This window comes from Taudactylus pleione, unplaced genomic scaffold, assembly GCF_031769625.1.
Source record: "Taudactylus pleione unplaced genomic scaffold, aTauple2 ptg000720l, whole genome shotgun sequence".
NCBI classification, from domain to species: domain Eukaryota; kingdom Metazoa; phylum Chordata; class Amphibia; order Anura; family Myobatrachidae; genus Taudactylus; species Taudactylus pleione.
Window position 1 is genome coordinate 843914 of NW_028285122.1, and position 20266 is coordinate 864179.

Genomic DNA, 20266 nt, shown 5'->3' on the forward strand with positions numbered 1-20266 from the left:
GTCATAGGACAAGGCGGAGCAGGTCTCGTAGTACAGTCATAGGATAAGGCGGAGCAGGTCTCATAGTACAGTCACAGGACAAGGCGGAGCAGGTCTCGTAGAGCAGTCATAGGACAAGGCGGAGCAGGACTCATAGTGCAGTCACAGGACAAGGCGGAGCAGGACTCGTAGTGCAGTCACAGGACACAAGGCGGAGCAGGACTCGTAGTGCAGTCACAGGACAAGGCGGAGCAGGTCTCGTAGTACAGTCACAGGACAAGGCGGAGCAGGACTCGTAGTACAGTCACAGGATAAGGCGGAGCAGGACTCGTAGTACAGTCACAGGATAAGGCGGAGCAGGACTCGTAGTACAGTCACAGGACAAGGCAGAGCAGGACTCGTAGTACAGTCACAGGATAAGGCGGAGCAGGACTCGTAGTACAGTCACAGGACAAGGCAGAGCAGGACTCGTAGTACAGTCACAGGACAAGGCGGAGCAGGACTCGTAGTGCAGTCACAGGACACAAGGCGGAGCAGGACTCGTAGTGCTGTCACAGGACAAGGCGGAGCAGGACTCGTAGTACAGTCACAGGACAAGGCGGAGCAGGTCTCGTAGTACAGTCACAGGACAAGGCGGAGCAGGTCTCGTAGTACAGTCACAGGACAAGGCGGAGCAGGTCTCGTAGTACAGTCACAGGACAAGGCGGAGCAGGACTCGTAGTGCAGTCACAAGACAAGATGGAGCAGGACTCGTAGTGCAGTCACAGGACAAGGTGGAGCAGGACTCGTAGTGCAGTCACAGGACAAGGCGGAGCAGGTCTCGTAGTACAGTAACAGGACAAGGAGGACAGGGCACAACATCTGAGCACTAGTTACTCATTGCTCTATACAGTATATCATCCCCCCTCCTACTGCAGATCATCCCTCCTCTCCTACTGCAGATCATCCCCCCTCTCCTACTGCAGATCATCCCCCCTCTCACTGCAGATCATCCCTCCTCTCCTACTGCAGATCATTCCTCCTCTCCCACTGCAGATCATCCCTCCTCTCCTACTGCAGATCATCCCTCCTCTTCTACTGCAGATCATCCCTCCTCTCCCACTGCAGATCATCCTGGAACCTAAACTCCCCCTGCAGATTATCCCTCCTATCTTCCTGCATATCATCCCTTAACACCCCCTGCAGACTAACTCTCCAGACCTGCAGATCATTGTTCCTCTTCATATTAGTGCCAAATATATATTGGAATGATTTATATTTCCGTGGCTCAGTCTCAGTCATATGTATGTTATCACTGCTTACAGTACATACCATACTTACTTGTTAAGCCCGGAGAGGAGAATCAATTGGGTGTTGATGGGGGCGGGACCATATGATTTGCATTATTAAGCCCCGTCCCTCACAGTAAAAATGCTGCAATTACCACTTAATTAAATTATATTATTTTACAATTGCATCATTAAGCTCTGCCCCCTGCCTGGCAGATTACCCAAGAAGATTCTTTCCATCCTGTCCACAATGAAGTGCCTACTCTTCCAGAGGTACAGGGCGATTACCTGCAAAATCGGGAGCCTACCACAGATCTCGGGAGAGTAGGAAAGTATGATACATAAAGTAGATCTGTATGTATCCCCTGCTTATTGAGCTGACAGTAATGAATTCTGTTGTACCCAGAACTGTGATTCAGTTTATTGAAAGTGACAGTCTCCCTCCTCCTCCTCCTCCTCCTCTTCCTCTCCCCCCCAGCATGACTGTGTGTTACACTGCTAGTTAGGGATGGTCATCAACCTTCGATGATGGTAGAGATGGCTGAGGCAGGAGGGAGGGCGACCTGGTGACACGGTTATGTGGGGGAAGGGTACGCTTTGATGAACAGGTGGGTTTTTTCAGTGCAGGTTTGAAGCTCTGCAAGGTCAGAGAAGAGCCTGAATGAGCGAGGGAGCTCATTACAGTGAAGGGGGGCTGCACGGTCAAAATCATTGACTCTATTGGAGAAGCCGGGATGGAGGTGGGTGGTGATGGGGCGGGACTGGATTATTTGTGTTATCAGGCCACACCCCTCATGGAAAAATGCTGCAAATGCACATTTCTTAAATGGGGGGTGGGGCAAATTATGACATTATCATATAATCTGCGGAGTCCTGGTAATATTCTCCGCATTCTGCCCACTTCACTAGGAAGTGGGCAAGATGTGAGAGGAGTGCCTAATCTTCCGGGGGTGCCACGATTTACCCCAAAAATTGGGAGCCTCCCACAGGCAAGTATGCTATAGGGTCTTATTCTGAGATAACAAGAAATTCAGGAAAAAAGATGCAATCTTGGCAAATCCCTGTTGTGCTGCAGGGGAATCCTGACAGATTTATGGCTGGGAAGCTGCATCCTGTCCCAGCTCTAATGGTGTGTACACACGTTACGATTAAAATGCACAATTTGAATGCTAACGATATCATTCAAATCATGCATTTTTTTGGCTCCTTCCAATGACCATCGATGTGCGGGCATCGATGGTCGATAACGACCATCGCCCATGCATGCAGGCCAACCTGGTCGATATTGATCAGGTTTCTATAGGGACCCACAATCGTTGATCGTGGGTTGTTATAGTCGATTGGGGGTTCGATATCGATCACCCAGCACATGGATGACGATCAGACAATGATATCTTTGGGCCTGATTCAGAGCCGGACGCAAGTGGCTGCTCGTTCGCTCCGAGCGATGTTTGCCCAACTGCGCATGCGTACGGATCATAATACGCATGCGCAAACCAGTCATTGCGGCCGAAAATCGTTTGTTCTCTAAATTGCGAGTGCCTGCTATTTTGAGTGACAGAATGAGGCGTTTGTGGGTGGTAACAGGGGAAGGTGCTTGAAAATGGGGAGTGGAGATCCGAATGCAGGCGCGCTTAAAGGTCAAAACGGGCGTTTTATGGGTGTGCATAATTAATACAGCAGCGTCATTGACCACGTCACTGGGTTATTTTATAGCCAGAACTGCTCGCAAAATTGTGGTAGCAAAAACCAACCCCAAGAGTAGCGAGCAGTTCATACCCTGGTCGATGTACTCGATTAATCTAATAAATAGCGGACATGACGAAGGATGCGAGCGGCCAGGGGGCGTTTTTTTCTAAATTAAGTTCTCATGTTTTGTTCGCTCGTTCAGACATAGAGGCGTGAACAGACCGCAAAGAGCGAACGGTTCATTTAAATAGCCAGCCCCTTTTCCTGAACGAACGTCCGCAAATTACGAACGGCTCTGAATTGGGCCCTTTGTCTGATCTGACCGTGTGTAAGTATAAAGCTGCGCAGTGTGTCAGTGCTACATGACAAAGCAAACAGGAAATAACTTTGTTGTATTTGTACCCTGACATCGCTGAATGTATTAGCTGGGTTCCAATTGCTCCTAATTTGAAATGAGGCCTATCATGAATAGAGCAATGTCTGTTGCATTATGTTTTTTATGTAATTAAGTATATTTTATAAAAATGACACTTAAAAACCTTATACGGAAAACTCCATGTCCAAAATATTCAGGATAGTACATATCTTTTTCCAGAACATCTGGAATAATATATTCAGTTAACCAAATAACTTTAAGGGATACATTTACTAAAGTGAGAGTTTTTAGAAGTGAGGTTTAGAAGAGATGTTGCCCATAGCAACCAATCAGATTCTACTTAACATTTAAATAGCACCTTCTAGAAGATCATAGCTAGAATCTGATTGGTTGCTATGGGCAACATCACATTTAAAACTCACTTCTAAAAACTCTCACTTTACTAAATTTACCCCTAAGAATGAAGGCCCCCATACACGGGGTGATTCTTTACATGATATGGCTGTTTTCTACACATCGTAACGACCGATCATGTAAAAAGTGGTGTTTAATACACGATTATGATGCCGATGTGTGTCCCCGGTGTCGTGTATAGTCATCGTAGATAAGATAGTTTTGCAGAAAGATTTAGACAGATCGTTTACGATGTGACACACATTGGTCACACTTTTGCTGAAGTACGATGCGATGTACGATGTCCCTGGTCTCCCCTCATCCATTTTGTGACAGACGACGTAGGAGAAGAGAGCCGGAAGCAGCATCGTGTGTCAGGAGTTTTTTGGGATATTGTGAAGTGAGTATATATATCCCTGCACTACCAATGTGTATAAACCCCTGCACCAGCAATGTCTATAAACCACTACACCACCAATGTGTATTACCCACTGCACCACCAATGTGTATTACCCACTGCACCACCAATGTGTATTACCCACTGCACCACCAATGTGTATTACCCACTGCACCACCACTGAACCTTATACCACCAACGTACAAACCCATCAATGTTTAAAATCCACAAAACCCGCATTGTTCACCCTGCCCAAGAAAAGGTTATGACAGTATTAAACAATGCTTGTTATCCCAGTTTTTGAAAATTTTAAAATAAAATAAGTATACTTCATGTATTTATTTAAACAGTCAAACATGTTTAAAATTTTATTATTTACACATTTAAAACTAGAGATGAGCGGTTTGTATTCTGAGGAATCCGAGTCCACCCGAATGCAAGTTCGGGCATTCCCGCCCGGCCGACGTCGGATTCTCGCGAGACTCGGGTGACTTTCGGCCTCCATAAAAGGCGTGGCGCCAGGGGCGGAACTAGCGGCGGTGCAGCCGGTGCCTTGCACCGGCGCCCGCTGTGGTGCAGGGGCCCATGGCTGCCTTCATCCACAGCGCCGCTGCCCACCGACCTTGCCCCATTAAGTAAATGGTTGGAGCCAGAGTGGTCCCCCTTTGGCCGCTCCGGCTCCAACATGACAGAGACACCCGCCTTGCCCTGGCCCTTTGTTATGACACAGCGCACGTGACATCATGACATGTCATAACAAGGGGCCGGGCTGCTGGATTGAGAGGAGCTGCGGATCGAGAGGAGCAGAAGGAGAAAGAAATAAGTGGTGGTGGTAATGGGGAAGAGGCTGAGACACATGCTGGGTGGGGAGAAGCTGAGACATGCTGGGGGGGAGAGGCTCAGACACACACTGGGGGGGAGAGGCTGAGACACACACTGGGAGGGGAGAGGCCGAGACACACACGGGGGGGAGAGGCTGAGACACACACTGGGGGGGAGAGGCTGAGACACACACTGGGAGGGGAGAGGCTGAGACACATGCTGGGGGGGGAAGCTGAGACATGCTGTGGGGGAGAGGCTGAGACACACACTGGGGGGGAGATGCTGAGACACACACTGGGGGGGAGAGGCTGAGACACACACTGGGGGGGAGAGGCTGAGACACACACTGGGGGGGAGAGGCTGAGACACACACTGGGAGGGGAGAGGCCGAGACACACACTGGGGGCGAGAGGCTGAGACACACACTGGGGGGGAGAGGCTGAGACACACACTGGGGGGGAGAGGCTGAGACACATGCTGGGAGGGGAAGAGGCTGAGACACACACTGGGGGGGAAGAGGCTGAGACACACTGGGGGGGAGAGGCTGAGACACACACTGGGGAGGAGAGGCCGAGACACACACTGGGGGGGAGAGGCTGAGACACACACTGGGGGGGAAGAGGCTGAGACACACACTGGGGGGGAGAGGCTGAGACACATGCTGGGAGGGGAAGAGGCTGAGACACATGCTGGGAGGGGAAGAGGCTGAGACACATGATGGGAGGAGAAGAGGCTGAGACACACGCTGGGAGGGGAAGAGACTGAGACACACTGGGGGGGATATACTGAGGCACGCTGGGGGGGATAGGCTGAGACACACACTGGGGGGGAGAGGCTGAGACACATGTTGGGGGGGAGAGGCTGAGACACATGCTGAGGGGGAAAGAGGCTGAGACGCATGCTGGGAGGGGAAGAGACTGAGACACACTAGGGGGGATAGGCTGAGACACGCTGGGGGGGATAGGCTGAGACACACGCTGGGAGGGGAGAGGCTGAGACACACACTGGGGGGGAGAGGCTGAGACACACGCTGGGAGGGGAGAGGCTGAGACACATGCTGGGAGGGGACGAGACTGAGACACACTGGGGGGGATAGGCTGAGACACGCTGGGGGGGGAGAGGTTGAGACACACAGTGGGGGGGGAGAGGCTGAGACACACACTGGGAGGGGAGAGGCCGAGACACACACCGGGGGGGAGAGGCTGTGACACACACCGGGGGGGAAGAGGCTGAGACACACACTGGGGGGAAGAGGCTGAGACACACACTGGGGGGAGAGGCTGAGACACACACTGGGGGGGAGAGGCTGAGACACACACTTGGGGGGAGAGGCTGAGACACACACTGAGGGGGAAGAGGCTGAGACACATGCTGGGGGGGAAGAGGCTGAGACACATGCTGGGGGGAAAAGAGGCTGAGACACATGCTGGGGGGAAAGAGGCTGAGACACATGCTGGGGGGAAAGAGGCTGAGACACATGCTGGGGACAAAGAGGCTGAGACTTGCTTGGGGGGAGAGGCTGAGACACATGCTGGGAGGGGAAGAGGCTGAGACAGATGCTGGGAGGGGAAGAGGCTGAGACACACTGGGGCTGGGGGGAAGAGTCTGACATGCCAGGACACACGCTGGGGGGAAGAACGAGGCAGAGGCTGACACGCTGGGACTGGGGGAGAGAATGAGGCTGACACGCTGGGGGGAAGAACGAGGCACAGACATGCTGGGGATGGAGGGAGAATGAGGCTGACACACTGGGGCTGGACAGACTGGATTTACTGACTGGGGGGGCAGTGAGGGGTGGTGAAAAAACAAGGCTGGGCAGCAGGACAGACACTGGATTTAATTACTGGGGGCGATTCAGGGGTGGTGAAAAAATGTTGGGGTGCGGGGTGCCAAGAATGAGCGGGGTGGGGGGGCCCAAAGCATATTCTTGCACCTGGGCCCACCACTCTAGTTCCGCCACTGCGTGGCGCCCAGGACTCTGCGCCATTTCGTCAGTCGCGCTGTGCATGTTAGGAAAGAAAGGGATTAGGAGTTGGACTGGAGTGCCTCTGGACATTATTTTCTTGGGCATAAGCCCACTGTGTATACAAACTCTGTGACTTTACTGGTTATAAGTGCACTGTGTATATAAGCACCGTGACTCCTTGGGACTTAAGGCCTGATTCAGACCCATACGCTAAGCCGCGATAGCTTGCTATGAGTGATGCCGACCGCGGGAACCAGCGCTATCTTCTTTTTTCCCTGTACTCAATGGGCTTAATGCTGATTGGCTGAGAGCCGGGACAGACGGCTCTGTCAGCCAATCAGCACTGTGCTCATTGAAGGCAAAGGGATATTTAAAAATGGGTGCTTGAGGCAAAACCTTGAGATCCAACAGAGGATCGTGAGGTTTTGCCTCAATTAGGGATCTGGGGCAGGTGGAGAGATCTGAGGGGTGCCTCGGATAGCCCCAGATCCCCAAAGTTTGGGTGGGTCCGGTTCTCAGGGAACCGGACACGCTCATCTCTAGTGATAATGCTATGGCTGGGGGACCTTGTGAAGTGGGTCCCCCGGATGTGGCATTATGCCCCCGCTAAAATGAGTCTGGTACTAATTGTGGATGATATGGGGAAATCTTACTCATTTTGTCTCCCATACGTCCAAAACCGTATGACATGTGTTAAGAAAGAATAGTGGGCATCATTACAGCGGCGTACGCTCAATCTGCTGTCGCTCTCTAAGACATAGAAGGCAACCTTACACCAGACAGTGCTTTCGCAGAATTTGCATACCTATTCTCTTTTGGCTGCGAGAGAGCGCAGCTTAGTGTCTGGGTCTGATACGCCCCTTTAGCCCTCTGTGTATAAAAGCACTGTGACTCCTTGGGCCTTGGGGCCTGATTCAGACCCAGACGCTAAGCCGCGATCGCTCGCATGGGCGATTGTCGCCCGTCTGCGCATGCGGCAAAATACGCATGTATGAACCAGTCACTGCGATGGTAAATTGTGCGCTCATTGTACACAGACTGGACGCTACTTTGAGAGACAGACAGTGCCATTTGTGGGTGGTAACAGGGGAAGGTGCTTGTGAACGGGGGAGTGGTGCTGTGAACGCAGGTGTGTCTGGGCGTTAAAACGGCATTTAATGGGTGTCCATAATTAGCATGGAAGCATCATTGTACACGTCACCTGGTTGTATTTCAGCCTGCAGTGATCGCAGTGCTTGCGGTGGGGTAGGGTCTACCTCAAGCACTGCGAGCAGCTCCGATGGCTCTCGATGGTTCTGATTAATCATACACTTCATGGAGATGACGTGTGCTAAGAAAGAAAAGTGGGCGTCTTTATACCGGCGTGCGCTCACTCTACTGTCACTCTCTAAGACATAGATGGCGTCCTTACACCAGACAGTGCGATCACGGAATTTGCATACCCAGCTCCTTTTGGCTGCCAGAGAGTGCAGCTTAGCATGCGGGTCAGAATCACCCCCCTAACCCTCTGTGTGTTCATTAATACACAAGTACTGTGACTCAGCAGTGAGTGGCAATGTTTCATAGATGCTCTGTCGCTTAGTAACCAGCCAGCTCACTGCAGCCTTTGGCCAATAATGGTGAAAACAATATTATGAGCTGTGAGGTGGTCTAAATTGACTGTAAATTACTGGAAATTAATGTTATTGAGGTTAATAATACTCTAGGAACAATAAAAGCCCAAAATATGTGATATTAGCATTTTTTGGGCAATTTTTGTAAAAAAATCCAAATCCAAATGCAAAACCAGTCATGGCAGGTTTGGCAAATCCAAAACCTAACGATGATTAAGAGCTAAATCCAAATCCCAAAAAATGTTCCGGCACACATCCCTATTTAAAACATATAAACTAATTTGAATTTTTAAAAAACTAAAACATTCAAACTTTTACATTAAAAAATAATATTTTTACAATATGTTTTCCCAACAGGAATGAGAAGTGCAAGAGAAAGGCAGTTTGTGTCTGAGTTTATTGAGCTATTCCATGCTCATGAGTGTTTGTGGCGAGTTAAAAGTCCAGACTACCGGAAAAAAATTAAGGGAGCTGCTGCAATCCAAGCGCTTGTCCAGTTAGCATGCCCTTTCATGGTGAGGCATCTCCCGTTTGGGTGAAGGGGAAAATACAAAATCTAAAGACTGTATATGTCAAGGAGAATAAGAAGCAACAAGACTCCAGGACATCCGAGGCAGGGGCAGATGACATATATACAAGTACGCTGTCATACTTTGACCTTCTGAAATTCCTGCATGAGCAGGAGCTGCAGTGACCATCACAGATCTTAATGGTGGAGAGTCTTGCAGAGGATCCTGTAGTGGACAACCCAGACATGGATATTAATTACACTATATGAAATGTTTTTTCAAAGTTCATAGTTCCACTATAGTCCATTAGTGGATACTGTCCTGCCATGGTACTGTCCCCACTCCATTGAAGTAGGCCATATATTGCTCCCTGACCTCTTTAGCCCGCCCAGCCCCTGTTGTTACCAACACTGAGATGGGGCCACAGAGAGCATTGGCACTGTTTCCTCAGGATGCTCTGGGCCATTAGGCACAGCTGTGTCTGATGTCCTCTGTTGAATAGTCCTTTTTTTTGTGGAGGTAATTGTGTAGGACACAGCAGGCCAAGACAACAGAATCAATTTTCTCCACAAGTAGATTTATTGATGTATGGAAAATCCAGAAGCGGTTCCATAAAATGCCAAATGTGTTCTCAACTATTCTCTGTGCCCTGGATAGACGGTAGTTGAAGATGCGCTTTTTTCTTTTGTCAGGCCTTGTTGTGCATACGACTTCAGAAAATGCTCATGGAGAGCAAATGCATCATCAGCCACGAGAACATAGTTTAGGCCGTGCTTCGTTTCCATTATTGGTCGCAAATTCAAGCGTTTGGAGCTAAGTCTCTCATAGAATAGAGGCCCTGATTCAGAGCCGGATGCTCTGACAGAGTGCTCGCTCTGAATCAGGGCATTATTTTTTTTTGTGCGGCCTCCTGGCCACTCGCATAGCTGTGGGTGACCACCCACAGCTATAGCAAGCGACTAGGAAGATGGTCGCGATTGTCAAGACCATCATGACCAATGGGCTTGCGACGAGACCCTTGTGGTAGGGTCTCGTGGCCGCAAGCCCCAGAGAGATTTCGGCTCTAACAGAGCCGAAATCTCTCCCACAGACATCACATGTGACATCACATGTGATGTCAGTGGGGCCGCCCCCAAATGGAGGCGTTCGCATGGGAAAGCCTCCGTTTGGGAAGCCACTCCCCCGGCCCGCCCACCAAAGGGGGCGAGCTGTCACTCAACATCGACAGCTCTCTCCCCTTGTTGCGAGACCCGGAGCGACAGAGTGCCCGTCGCTATCAGGGTCTCACGTATGCGCACGATGGAGCCGGCTCCATCGTGCACATGCGCACTGACTCACCATCGACCCAGTTGCGAGCGCACATCGCTTGCGTCCGGGTCTGAATCAGGCCCAGTGTTTGCTTAACTTATCCTTGATCTGAAGCACGGCCATTTTTGCACACATCAACGTAAATTAACTCATAACTGGCAGTCACCACTGCCATGAGAACTATGCTATAATATCCTTTATAGTTATAATAAAAGGATCCGCTGTGGGCAGGTGCGGTAATCTGGATATGTTTTCCATCTATTGCTCCACCGCAGTTTGGGAAGTTCTATCTCTGTTCAAACTCCTCAGCAATGGTCTGCCACTCCTCCACCATTGTTGGGAACTAGAATAAAGAAGTAACAAAATAAAACATTTGCAAAACATGTTATTAACACAAAACCTGGAACTAAGGGTCAGCCTGCATATTGCCTGCCAAAGTGGTAGCGAGGGGCAGAATTAACACAACCTGCCCCAAAATGCCGGAGATATCAGCATAAGACCCAGGTTCAGCAGGATGATTCATTACATCAGGTCAAGCAGGCATTAAATAGACCCCCGGACATGTTTGACCACCAGGGCAAAACACATAGCTAGTAGTGTGAGGAAAATGGAGGAAAGCCAGCAAATCCATGCCCAACGCATTATGTATGATACAGTTATCCGGGGAGAATGAAGAAGCTGGCAACCACTACAAGGCTCAATGATGACCCGGTCCCTCTGACAACGGTGCAGCCATTTAACTATGGCCCATCTACATCCCATAGTTACCCTCCACCAACCTACCAGCCCACACCAATAATGGGGCCAGCCCCATCCCACCCTACACCCCATCCCAGTTATCCTACCCCTCAAACCACCAACCCCTCCACATCTTCTGATGTTGTGTTTAGTGCCATGTTGTCGGAGGATGAGGATCCCCCACAATTTTTTTATTTTTAAATGTAACTTTTTTTCAACTATCATCAAGTTTTATGTCTCCCAATAGCAGCTGCATGGTATATGGCGTGGATGAGGGGGATTGGACGGAGTCGCTAAGTGCGTGGCACAAGTACAGATTGTTGTCTGCCTCGGCCTCAATCTGGAATTGCTCCTTGTGCTTCTTGGCCTGTTTAATCCATCATCTGACACGCCGTAAACTATGCAGCTGCCTAGCTCTTGTGAGACATAAAACTTGTGGATATAGCACTATTTATATAGTTAATATACCATGTTGGTTTTGCAAAACATTAAAAAGCAGCCATGTTGGTTTAACTTTTATGTACTTTATATATATATATATATATATATATATATACAGCCATGTTGGTTGTTTTTCTAACCCACAGTGTGTTAAAAATAATAAAAACAAGTTTTTCTTTCACAAGATAAAAATGTGTCATGTTTTTACTTACTTTGAAGTAGTGGAACTTCAGGACATTGACAATGGCATCACAGGTGTCTGGGATAATGCCCCAAAGCCTGGGGGGAAATGAGAGTCCCAAACTTCAGGCAGATGGCATTCCTCATATTGGTGTCCTGCCTCTGGTTATAGGAGGCAGGACACCAATAGTAAGCAGAATAATCACACTTTGTAAAGGTAAGCCTTAACACAAAGCAGAGCACTCTAGCAAAGTACAACGTTCAGCAGGATATAAAACCTAGCCTCGCTAGTCACAGAGCAAAGTGTGCCCAGATCTAAAAAGGATGCTGCCTTTATACCCCCTAGATAAGCCCTCCCTTATTGACATTCCAGCAGATGCATTGTGTGGTTATTTGCTGCATATGATATATCTTATACGATTTGCAATTGTTTAAGATACATCTAACCGTATGGTCGTTTGTACAATTGTTCCTTTTCTAAACATAAATCGTACAGAATGTCAAGGGAAGAAATCGTATGCGAGATCGGATCTTATGCAAATCGACCTGTGTATGGGGGCCTTTAGAGCAACACTGTTCATTCATGAATTTTAACATTCAGGTGATAATAGAAAAAAAAAGCAATTATCTGAAAAAACGCACATGTAGAAACTTCGACACCATGGAGTCTAGGACGCTGTATAAGATAGATTATACTTTGCTGATGTACGAGCATTACAGAATGAGACCATTCCAGATGAAAACATTGTCATCTTCATTATCCATTTTACTAATGTCTAATAATCCTGATCTGTAATCAGTATGTGGAGCAGGGGATGCGGTAAGGAGTCCGACACTCACTATGTCCACTGTGAGTACAGTATATGGACCTGATGCCGGGATCCCTACATAGGTGTAATGCTACTTACAACATAGTACACAGGTACTATAGTTCCTGTTATCAGTATGTAACACCCCCATGATAAAAATGCCCAAAATAGCATTATACCCATCCCAGGACCGGCATTGTCAGGTCGGCATAATCACTGTAGAGACACACCAGGAGGGGTAAAACAAATGATTGATGATCTAGGTAGACTAGAGGAATGGTCAAGAACGTGGCAACTACAGTTTAATGCCAAAAAATGCAGTATTAATGGCACTATACTGGAAACTACTGAAGAGGAAAGGGGTCTAGGAGTCACTATTTCAGGTGACTTAAATGCAAGCAATTGTAACAAGGCAATGAGGAAGGCAAGTCAGATGCTTGGTTACATAGGGAGAGGAATCAGTAGCAGAAAGAAAGAAGTGATAATACCATGCGTACAGTTCTAAATACACATGTGTGAACCAGTCTGTGCGATGGGAAATCGTGCGCTAGTAAAACAATGAGTGAGCGCTACTTTGAGTGACAGATAGTGGCGTTTGTGGGTGGTAACAGGGAAAGGTATTTGTGAACCTCCTAGCTTAATTAGGGGCATTTGAAAATAAGCTGGTTGTGCGTCTTTGACAGATTTTTGAAAACGGCATGGTATATTTAAATAATTATTTGTATTTTTCTTAGACTACCTATTTACTCACCATATATCAAATGTGAACAAAATCTGAGCTGGTGAGGTAGAATCAGTGTGTTCATTTGACACGGAATGACCTGTGGACAGAATCTGGGCTTTGAACTAATACTGAGATTTTTCAAAAAATGTATATAATTCATTTTAGTTATGGTGCACCTAGACGCCCATTCTGTCAGAATCCTAGATGTGATAAAACATTGTTTGTTAATAATACCTTAACTGGAGCAGTGTCTTTTTCATTTTGGACACAAAGTCCGACTAACCAAGGACCCCTGACACTAATATTATTCGGGAATAAGTTTTGGACATTACAAGTGAAACAGCGCCCAAAGAGTTAACACCACGTACTCTTTATACTGTACACTAAGGGGATCCTGGTTTCCCCTTCAACTTAGTAGCAATACTCACTAGGAAACCGCTATCCAAGGGAGTGGGGCGGACATTGCTCCTCACTATTTCCCATAACTAGGTAATCTGCCACCGCCATACTTAATAACAGATGTGAAATGCGTGAGGCTCAGAATATTGCCCATTGTGACCAGGTAATGATTGTATAAAGCATTGGAGTTGCCGTATCTTACACATTTCCTGCTATTTCTTTCTTGCAGGAACAGGATTGTTGTGGGCATCAGCTCCAGGTCTGCAGAATCCGACCTCAAGTGGTTGATGACATTTCTCACCTCAGAATTTAAAGATCTCATCTCAGACGTGAGGTATCTTCCAATCACCAACAAAAACCGATCTTCATGGGAAGAAAAAGTGAAAAGCTGCCATGTTGGGATTCTGTATCACACCAAACACCAGGGACGGCTCAATGTGGTTGATATTGATTCAGCGTTATATGACGCGGAACTCGCTTACCTGTCTACTACTCTAGGTTAGAGCCGTCTGTTATCTCTCCTTCTTTTTGTCTATTATATTTGGCTTTAATATCCATATTCCCACCTTCTGCCAACTGTCTCTCCCCAATATGGGTAATTACAAGACACGCAAATTATAGAAACTCATAGTAAATTAGTATTTGCCAATATCAGTAATGTCACAGAGGGAAAAATTCTAAGAGAATGTAGTCTCGGCAGAGATGGGTTATGATGATGTTTTTTTGTTCTAAACAAACATTTTTTAATTTTTTTTTTTCAAGGCAGATTGTTTAATACATTTAGATTTATACAAATAACTGATTCTGTGCTAGTTAGACCTGAGTTCAAGTTTCAACTCAAAAACACAATACAAGAAAAGAAATTGCAGGTGTATACTCTAGTACTAAGAATAATGATAGGCAAAATAATTTTGATAAACTGTACAATTAACATGGAGTATAATGAGGTTTTTAGTACGTGTCCAGCCAAAAATGCATGCCCATTCCCCACGTCACGATGAGCCCCATCAGATGGGTCCCTAACCTTCCTAATACAGTATAAGAGGTGCTACCATGCTGATTAAAAATTCCTAAGGACAGATGAGAGGCATGATAATGGGTTTTGTATAAAATATCTACACTAAAGAGGTTGACAATGTCTAGATAGACCCAAAATGGTAATCATTCAATAGGTAGACAGGGCCAAAAAAAATGTTGACCTATTGACTCTGCTGACCATTTGTACCTGTCTATCTTTGTTTATATCTGCCTTTTGTGTGTTGACTCTGTCGACTTATTGACCGGGGAGGGAAGAAGCCAGGATCTCCATCATGTGACAGAGATTTCCTTTTCTCTTCCACTAAACTGCAGCGACCGGCTATGGGACCCCATGAGTCAACGCAGCCAGCCGATGGTACGCAGATTAACTGATGCCGCGTTGGACAATGCAGCTCGGTTAAGAAATGCACAGGATGTGTGATGCCTCCTGCTGCATTACCATATCTGCAAGGATTGCAATTGCAAAGCTGCCTGCGTGCCTACATCATATATCTATAGCCTGTGTGTATACATCATATCTATAGCCTGTGTGCATACATCATATATCTATAGCCTGCGTGCATACATCATATATCTATAGCCTACGTGCATACATCATATATCTACAGCCTGCATGCATACATCATATATCTATAGCCTGTGTGTATACATCATATCTATAGCCTGTGTGTATACATCATATATCTATAGCCTGCGTGCATACATCATATATCTATAGCCTGCATGCATACATCATATATCTATAGCCTGTGTGTATACATCATATCTATAGCCTGCATGTATACATCATATATCTATAGCCTGCATGCATACATCATATATCTATAGCCTGCATGCATACATCATATATCTATAGCCTGCATGTATACATCATATATCTATAGCCTGTGTGTATACATCATATCTATAGCCTGTGTGTATATACATCATATATCTATAGACTGCATTCATACATCATATATCTATAGCCTGCGTGTATACATCTTACATCTATAGCCTGCGTGTATACATCATATCTATAGCCTGTGTGTATACATCATATCTATAGCCTGACTGTATACATAATAAATCTATAGCCTGCGTGCATACATCATCTATCTATAGTCTGCATGCCTACATCATAAGTCCAGGAATGATGATGTTTGTCCATGTAAGATGACGTTTTGCCTCTTTCTGAGTCCCATTATTTGGAGGGTAAAATCCGAACTCTGCGTGCAAATTCGAATCTATTCGAGCCTGCACATCCCTAATCTATAGCCTGCATGCCAACATCATATATCTATCACCTGAGTATATACATCATATATCTATAGCCTGCGTGTATACATCATATATAGCATGCGTGCATACATCATATATCTATAGCCTGCGTGTATACATCATATATCTATAGCCTGCGTGTATACATCATATATCTATAGCCTGCATGCCTACATCATATATCTATAGCCTGTGTGTATGCATCATATATCTATAGCCTGCGTGTATAAATCATATATAGCATGCGTGCATACATCATATATCTATAGCCTGCGTGTATAAATCATATATCTATATCTTGCGTGTATACATCATATATCTATAGCTTGCATGCAGCTTTGCAATTACGATCATTATAGAGTCAGGCCCTGAGTTCATGCATGCGCACTAAGAGGTCTGGAGGGGACAGAGGGAAAATAAATGGATCCCTCTTTGCAACCTGGACTTCCTTTCCATAGTAAGGAGCAGAGCTTTGGGAACTAATGCTGTCAGTTCCCATAATAAAACTCTGAAGACTGTCAGTTTTGGAGCTTGATGAATGTATGGTCACAGTGTGTCACATCAGGACTGTGCTATGCCTCCTCATCAGGACTGTGCTATGCCTCCTCATCAGGACTGTGCTATGCCTCCTCATCAGGACTGTGCTATGCCTCCTCATCAGGACTGTGCTATGCCTCCTCATCAGGACTGTGCTATGCCTCCTCATTAGGACTGTGCTATGCCTCCTCATCAGGACTGTGCTATGCCTCCTCATCAGGACTGTGCTATGCCTCCTCATTAGGACTGTGCTATGCCTCCTCATCAGGACTGTGCTATGCCTCCTCATTAGGACTGTGCTATGCCTCCTCATCAGGACTGTGCTATGCCTCCTCATCAGGACTGTGCTATGCCTCCTTATCAGGACTGAGCTATGCCTCCTTATCAGGACTGTGCTATGCCTCCTCATCAGGACTGTGCTATGCCTCCTCATTCATTGCAGTAATGGTGAGCGGGATCGTTACTAAAAACATGTATAACAGATCTATGAATAGGCCTCTTAGTGTGATATTTAATCAGTCAAATATATAAGTTTTTGATAGAAAGAGATATTTATTCCAAATTAAAATGCATTACCTCAAAATATAAAGTCCATGCAAACCAGCATAGTATGTAATGATCCACCCTACAGTAATATACCCTACAGAACCATAGAATAACTGAGCTCTATAGACCCACAATTATATGTAATGTTGCATCTTGTCATGTCTGCGGTTTGATGTGACTGGGAGCAGGCATGGGTAACTGAAGAGGAATGCACAAACCTGGGTGGCTGAGAATGAGGAGATGGCGGTCATGTGACATAATACGATCACGTGACATAATATGTCCGCCCATCATGAGATTTGCATAATGGATGCAGGGTATCGGCGTGTGGAGTCGCCCACCACACTTCCGGTCGCTACATGATACCGCGATATAGGATATGCCTATCCCTGCAGGTGGTAGGTCACGTGACAGGTCTCCCCCTCCTCCCTCTCTTTACAGTCGCTTGCTATATTCTACACTTCATATCACATGACAGCATTGTATTCTTTCATCCCCGCGGGCAGGAGATCATGTGACCTGATATTCCCATGGTCTATTGAGAATCACATGATCTCTTGTTTATAACATGTGATTGGCGTGGTAGATGAAAGTGAGCTGGAGGACAGGTATGTTTGGGTTAAATACCCTCACTATCTGTCTAAATTTATACTATTACAATAATATAAGGTTTGCCTCATTATTATAATTTATTTTAAGAGTTAGAATGTTTCTTTCTAATACATTTATACAGATGAAGTGTAATTGTTTTCATGTGTTGGTAATTAGCGGCCATATTGTTCCTGTATAAATATCTCTGAAATTAAACATACAATCACCTTTGATAAAGCTGGGGGTTACCCAGCGAAATGCGTCAGTAGGTGAGCACCCCTTCACTCTGAGAAGATACATCTAGATTTTTACTTACATCATTGCTGGCTCCAATTCCTGAATCGGACTCCGTGGACCATACAGTCCTTTTTTGAACACTTACCAAGTGACAGATGGACTCCTACAGTTGCATTTAAGAAACCTCTTTGGACCACACAGTTTCACCACTCCAAGGGACACTATATAGCATGATTGCTGTTCCGCTACAAAAATTGGATCCCTATATATCATGAGTTGGTTAGAGACTAATCCAATTGGAATTTTTAAATATCTTTCCTCTGGTGTAGGTGGAGCCACTTCCTGTACATGTGATGTTGGAAAATTTAACATCTGGGTTGCATGGGAAATGGCAGACATAACAACAGGTTCATCATCTGCATTATACACATTTTCCTTATATTTACTCAGGATTGGGTACAAGTTACTTATTACATTTTTATGATTTTTGAGATTGGCTGTACCTTCACCTTCATCCGCATAGGACGGAGGAGGTGTGCATGCACCACTAACATTACCTTCAGCACCGCTCCCTTGCGTCGCACACACAATGCTATTTAGCGTTGCGTGCGCGCTTCCCTGCGTCGTCCACGCTGCGCTAGTTTGCGCCGCGTGCACACCACTAAGCGACTTATTCCCCTCATGCCGCCACAACTTCAAGCAATTGTTATACTTTACTCTTTTACTCAGGGGTTTCACCATACAGATGCTATCCCTTACATTGTTCAATATCTCCAAATCAAAACTCCCAAATTTAGGAAAAGGTTTAACACACTTCCTCGTCATCTTAACCCATACATTACAGTATGCAGTTGAATACGCACCGTGCTTTGTATACATAATATGCTGTGCCGACCCCGTCGAAGCGGCACATAGTCGACCATTCCCAAGGACTGCCTAGTGCCCATCTGGAGAAAACCTCTAAAACAGCTTAGGTGAACGATTCAAGAGCTAACGTTCATGCACTCCTTCTCGCTGTACACAACCAGCCCAATAAGCATAGTGGACAGCGTGCACAATGAGGAGCAAAACTTTTATGCCTATGTAACAATCATGCCTTTTGGATAGCTAACACAAAGTAACCCTATCCACTAAGTAACACTCAGTACCCCTAGACAATGGGAACACAAAGTACCCCACAACAAATCCCTTTTCAAGTACTTTGCACTGCTAGAATCAAAGAGTTCCAATAACCCTTAACCTTTTTAGTGATTTCCTCCACCACAACTCAGTTCATAATCCTGGTGTCAGGGTTCAGCCTAGGATTGTGCCAGCTTCCCCTGACTTTCTTGTGGTCAGACGTCTGGTGCAGTGATGGGTAAGATGCTGAGTATTCTGCCTTTGGTGCTTTTGCGGACTTCCATTGTCGGCTGTGAGTTTTGGGGATCGGAGTTCCCATCATGGGCGCCGCCATGACAGTTCCTCTCATGTGACAGTCCTCCTAACCAATGGTAGCATGATCTCAGTCAGCTGATGCTGTGCTCCAATAATCTGCTACCCCTGGGTATAAATCCACCCCCAGAACTTCAAGTAACTGCTGTTCAACTTCTTTGTTCCAGTGCCTGTGATACTATGTTGCTCTGTGCAATTCCTGCAGAGAGTTGCTTCAGCCTGCTCACAGTTCTCTAAAGTCTCCAGCTTTAGAGTTAGTTCTCTCCTAGTACCATGTTTTTCTATGTCTGTGTGTCTTTATATATGTGCTATTGAGGTGTCAGATTACCTGCTAGTAGTAATAAGCTCCCAGCTGCCTCCTTAAGCATTCCCAGCCAGTCTACAGCCCTGTGTTTGTCTGTGTAAACCTGCACCAGCATTTCCTAGCTAACCCAGTATATGGCTGTCTTCTCTCTGTGTCTCACTGTGCTAATCAGGTCCAGAATCTGTTACTCTCCCCAGAGCCGGCCCTAGGCATAGGCAACAAAGGCAAATGCCTAGGGGCATTTGAAATACCTAGGGGCATTCCAAGCCTAGGGCCGGCAGAGGTTTGTGGCACCTGGACAGTTGCTCTGGGTACAGCAACTGAAATTGGCTGTGGTCCCTGCTTAGAACTGGGCTGGGGGGCTTACAGCGCCCCCCTCCCTGGCGCGCAGCGCGCTGAAAAAGTTATGATTACTTTTTTTTTTCAAGGGGGCGTGGCCATGCCTCCTGCAATTAGGCCATGTCCCCTTCATTACCCAGTCCCGGCTAGGCTCTCAACAGCCCTACCACCACTATGAAGGGGGCCCGCAGCCGGCCACACCATACAGGTACTAATAATGAGTCAGACTGACTCATTAATAGTACACTGGCAGCTGCGGGCCGTAAGGAAGAGGGAGAAGTCTGGCCGGAGGAGGAGGCTCCTCCCCTCACCTCTGGTCATCATCTCTCCCCCGGCGCCGCCTGAGTGTGTCTTCTCCTGCAGTTGCCGCCA

At 46.6% G+C, this 20266-nt stretch overlaps 1 protein-coding gene across 1 annotated transcript in view; it reads left to right on the forward strand.

Moving 5' to 3' along the window:
- Positions 1 to 20266, forward strand: part of LOC148477381 (uncharacterized) — a 116984-nt gene that overhangs the window by 31390 nt on the left and 65328 nt on the right. The window contains exons 2-3 of the mRNA XM_088456798.1: positions 8861 to 8933; positions 13841 to 14109. Coding sequence (XP_088312924.1) covers positions 8861 to 8933; positions 13841 to 14109 — 342 coding nt within the window. The remainder of the gene's footprint in view (positions 1 to 8860; positions 8934 to 13840; positions 14110 to 20266) is intronic.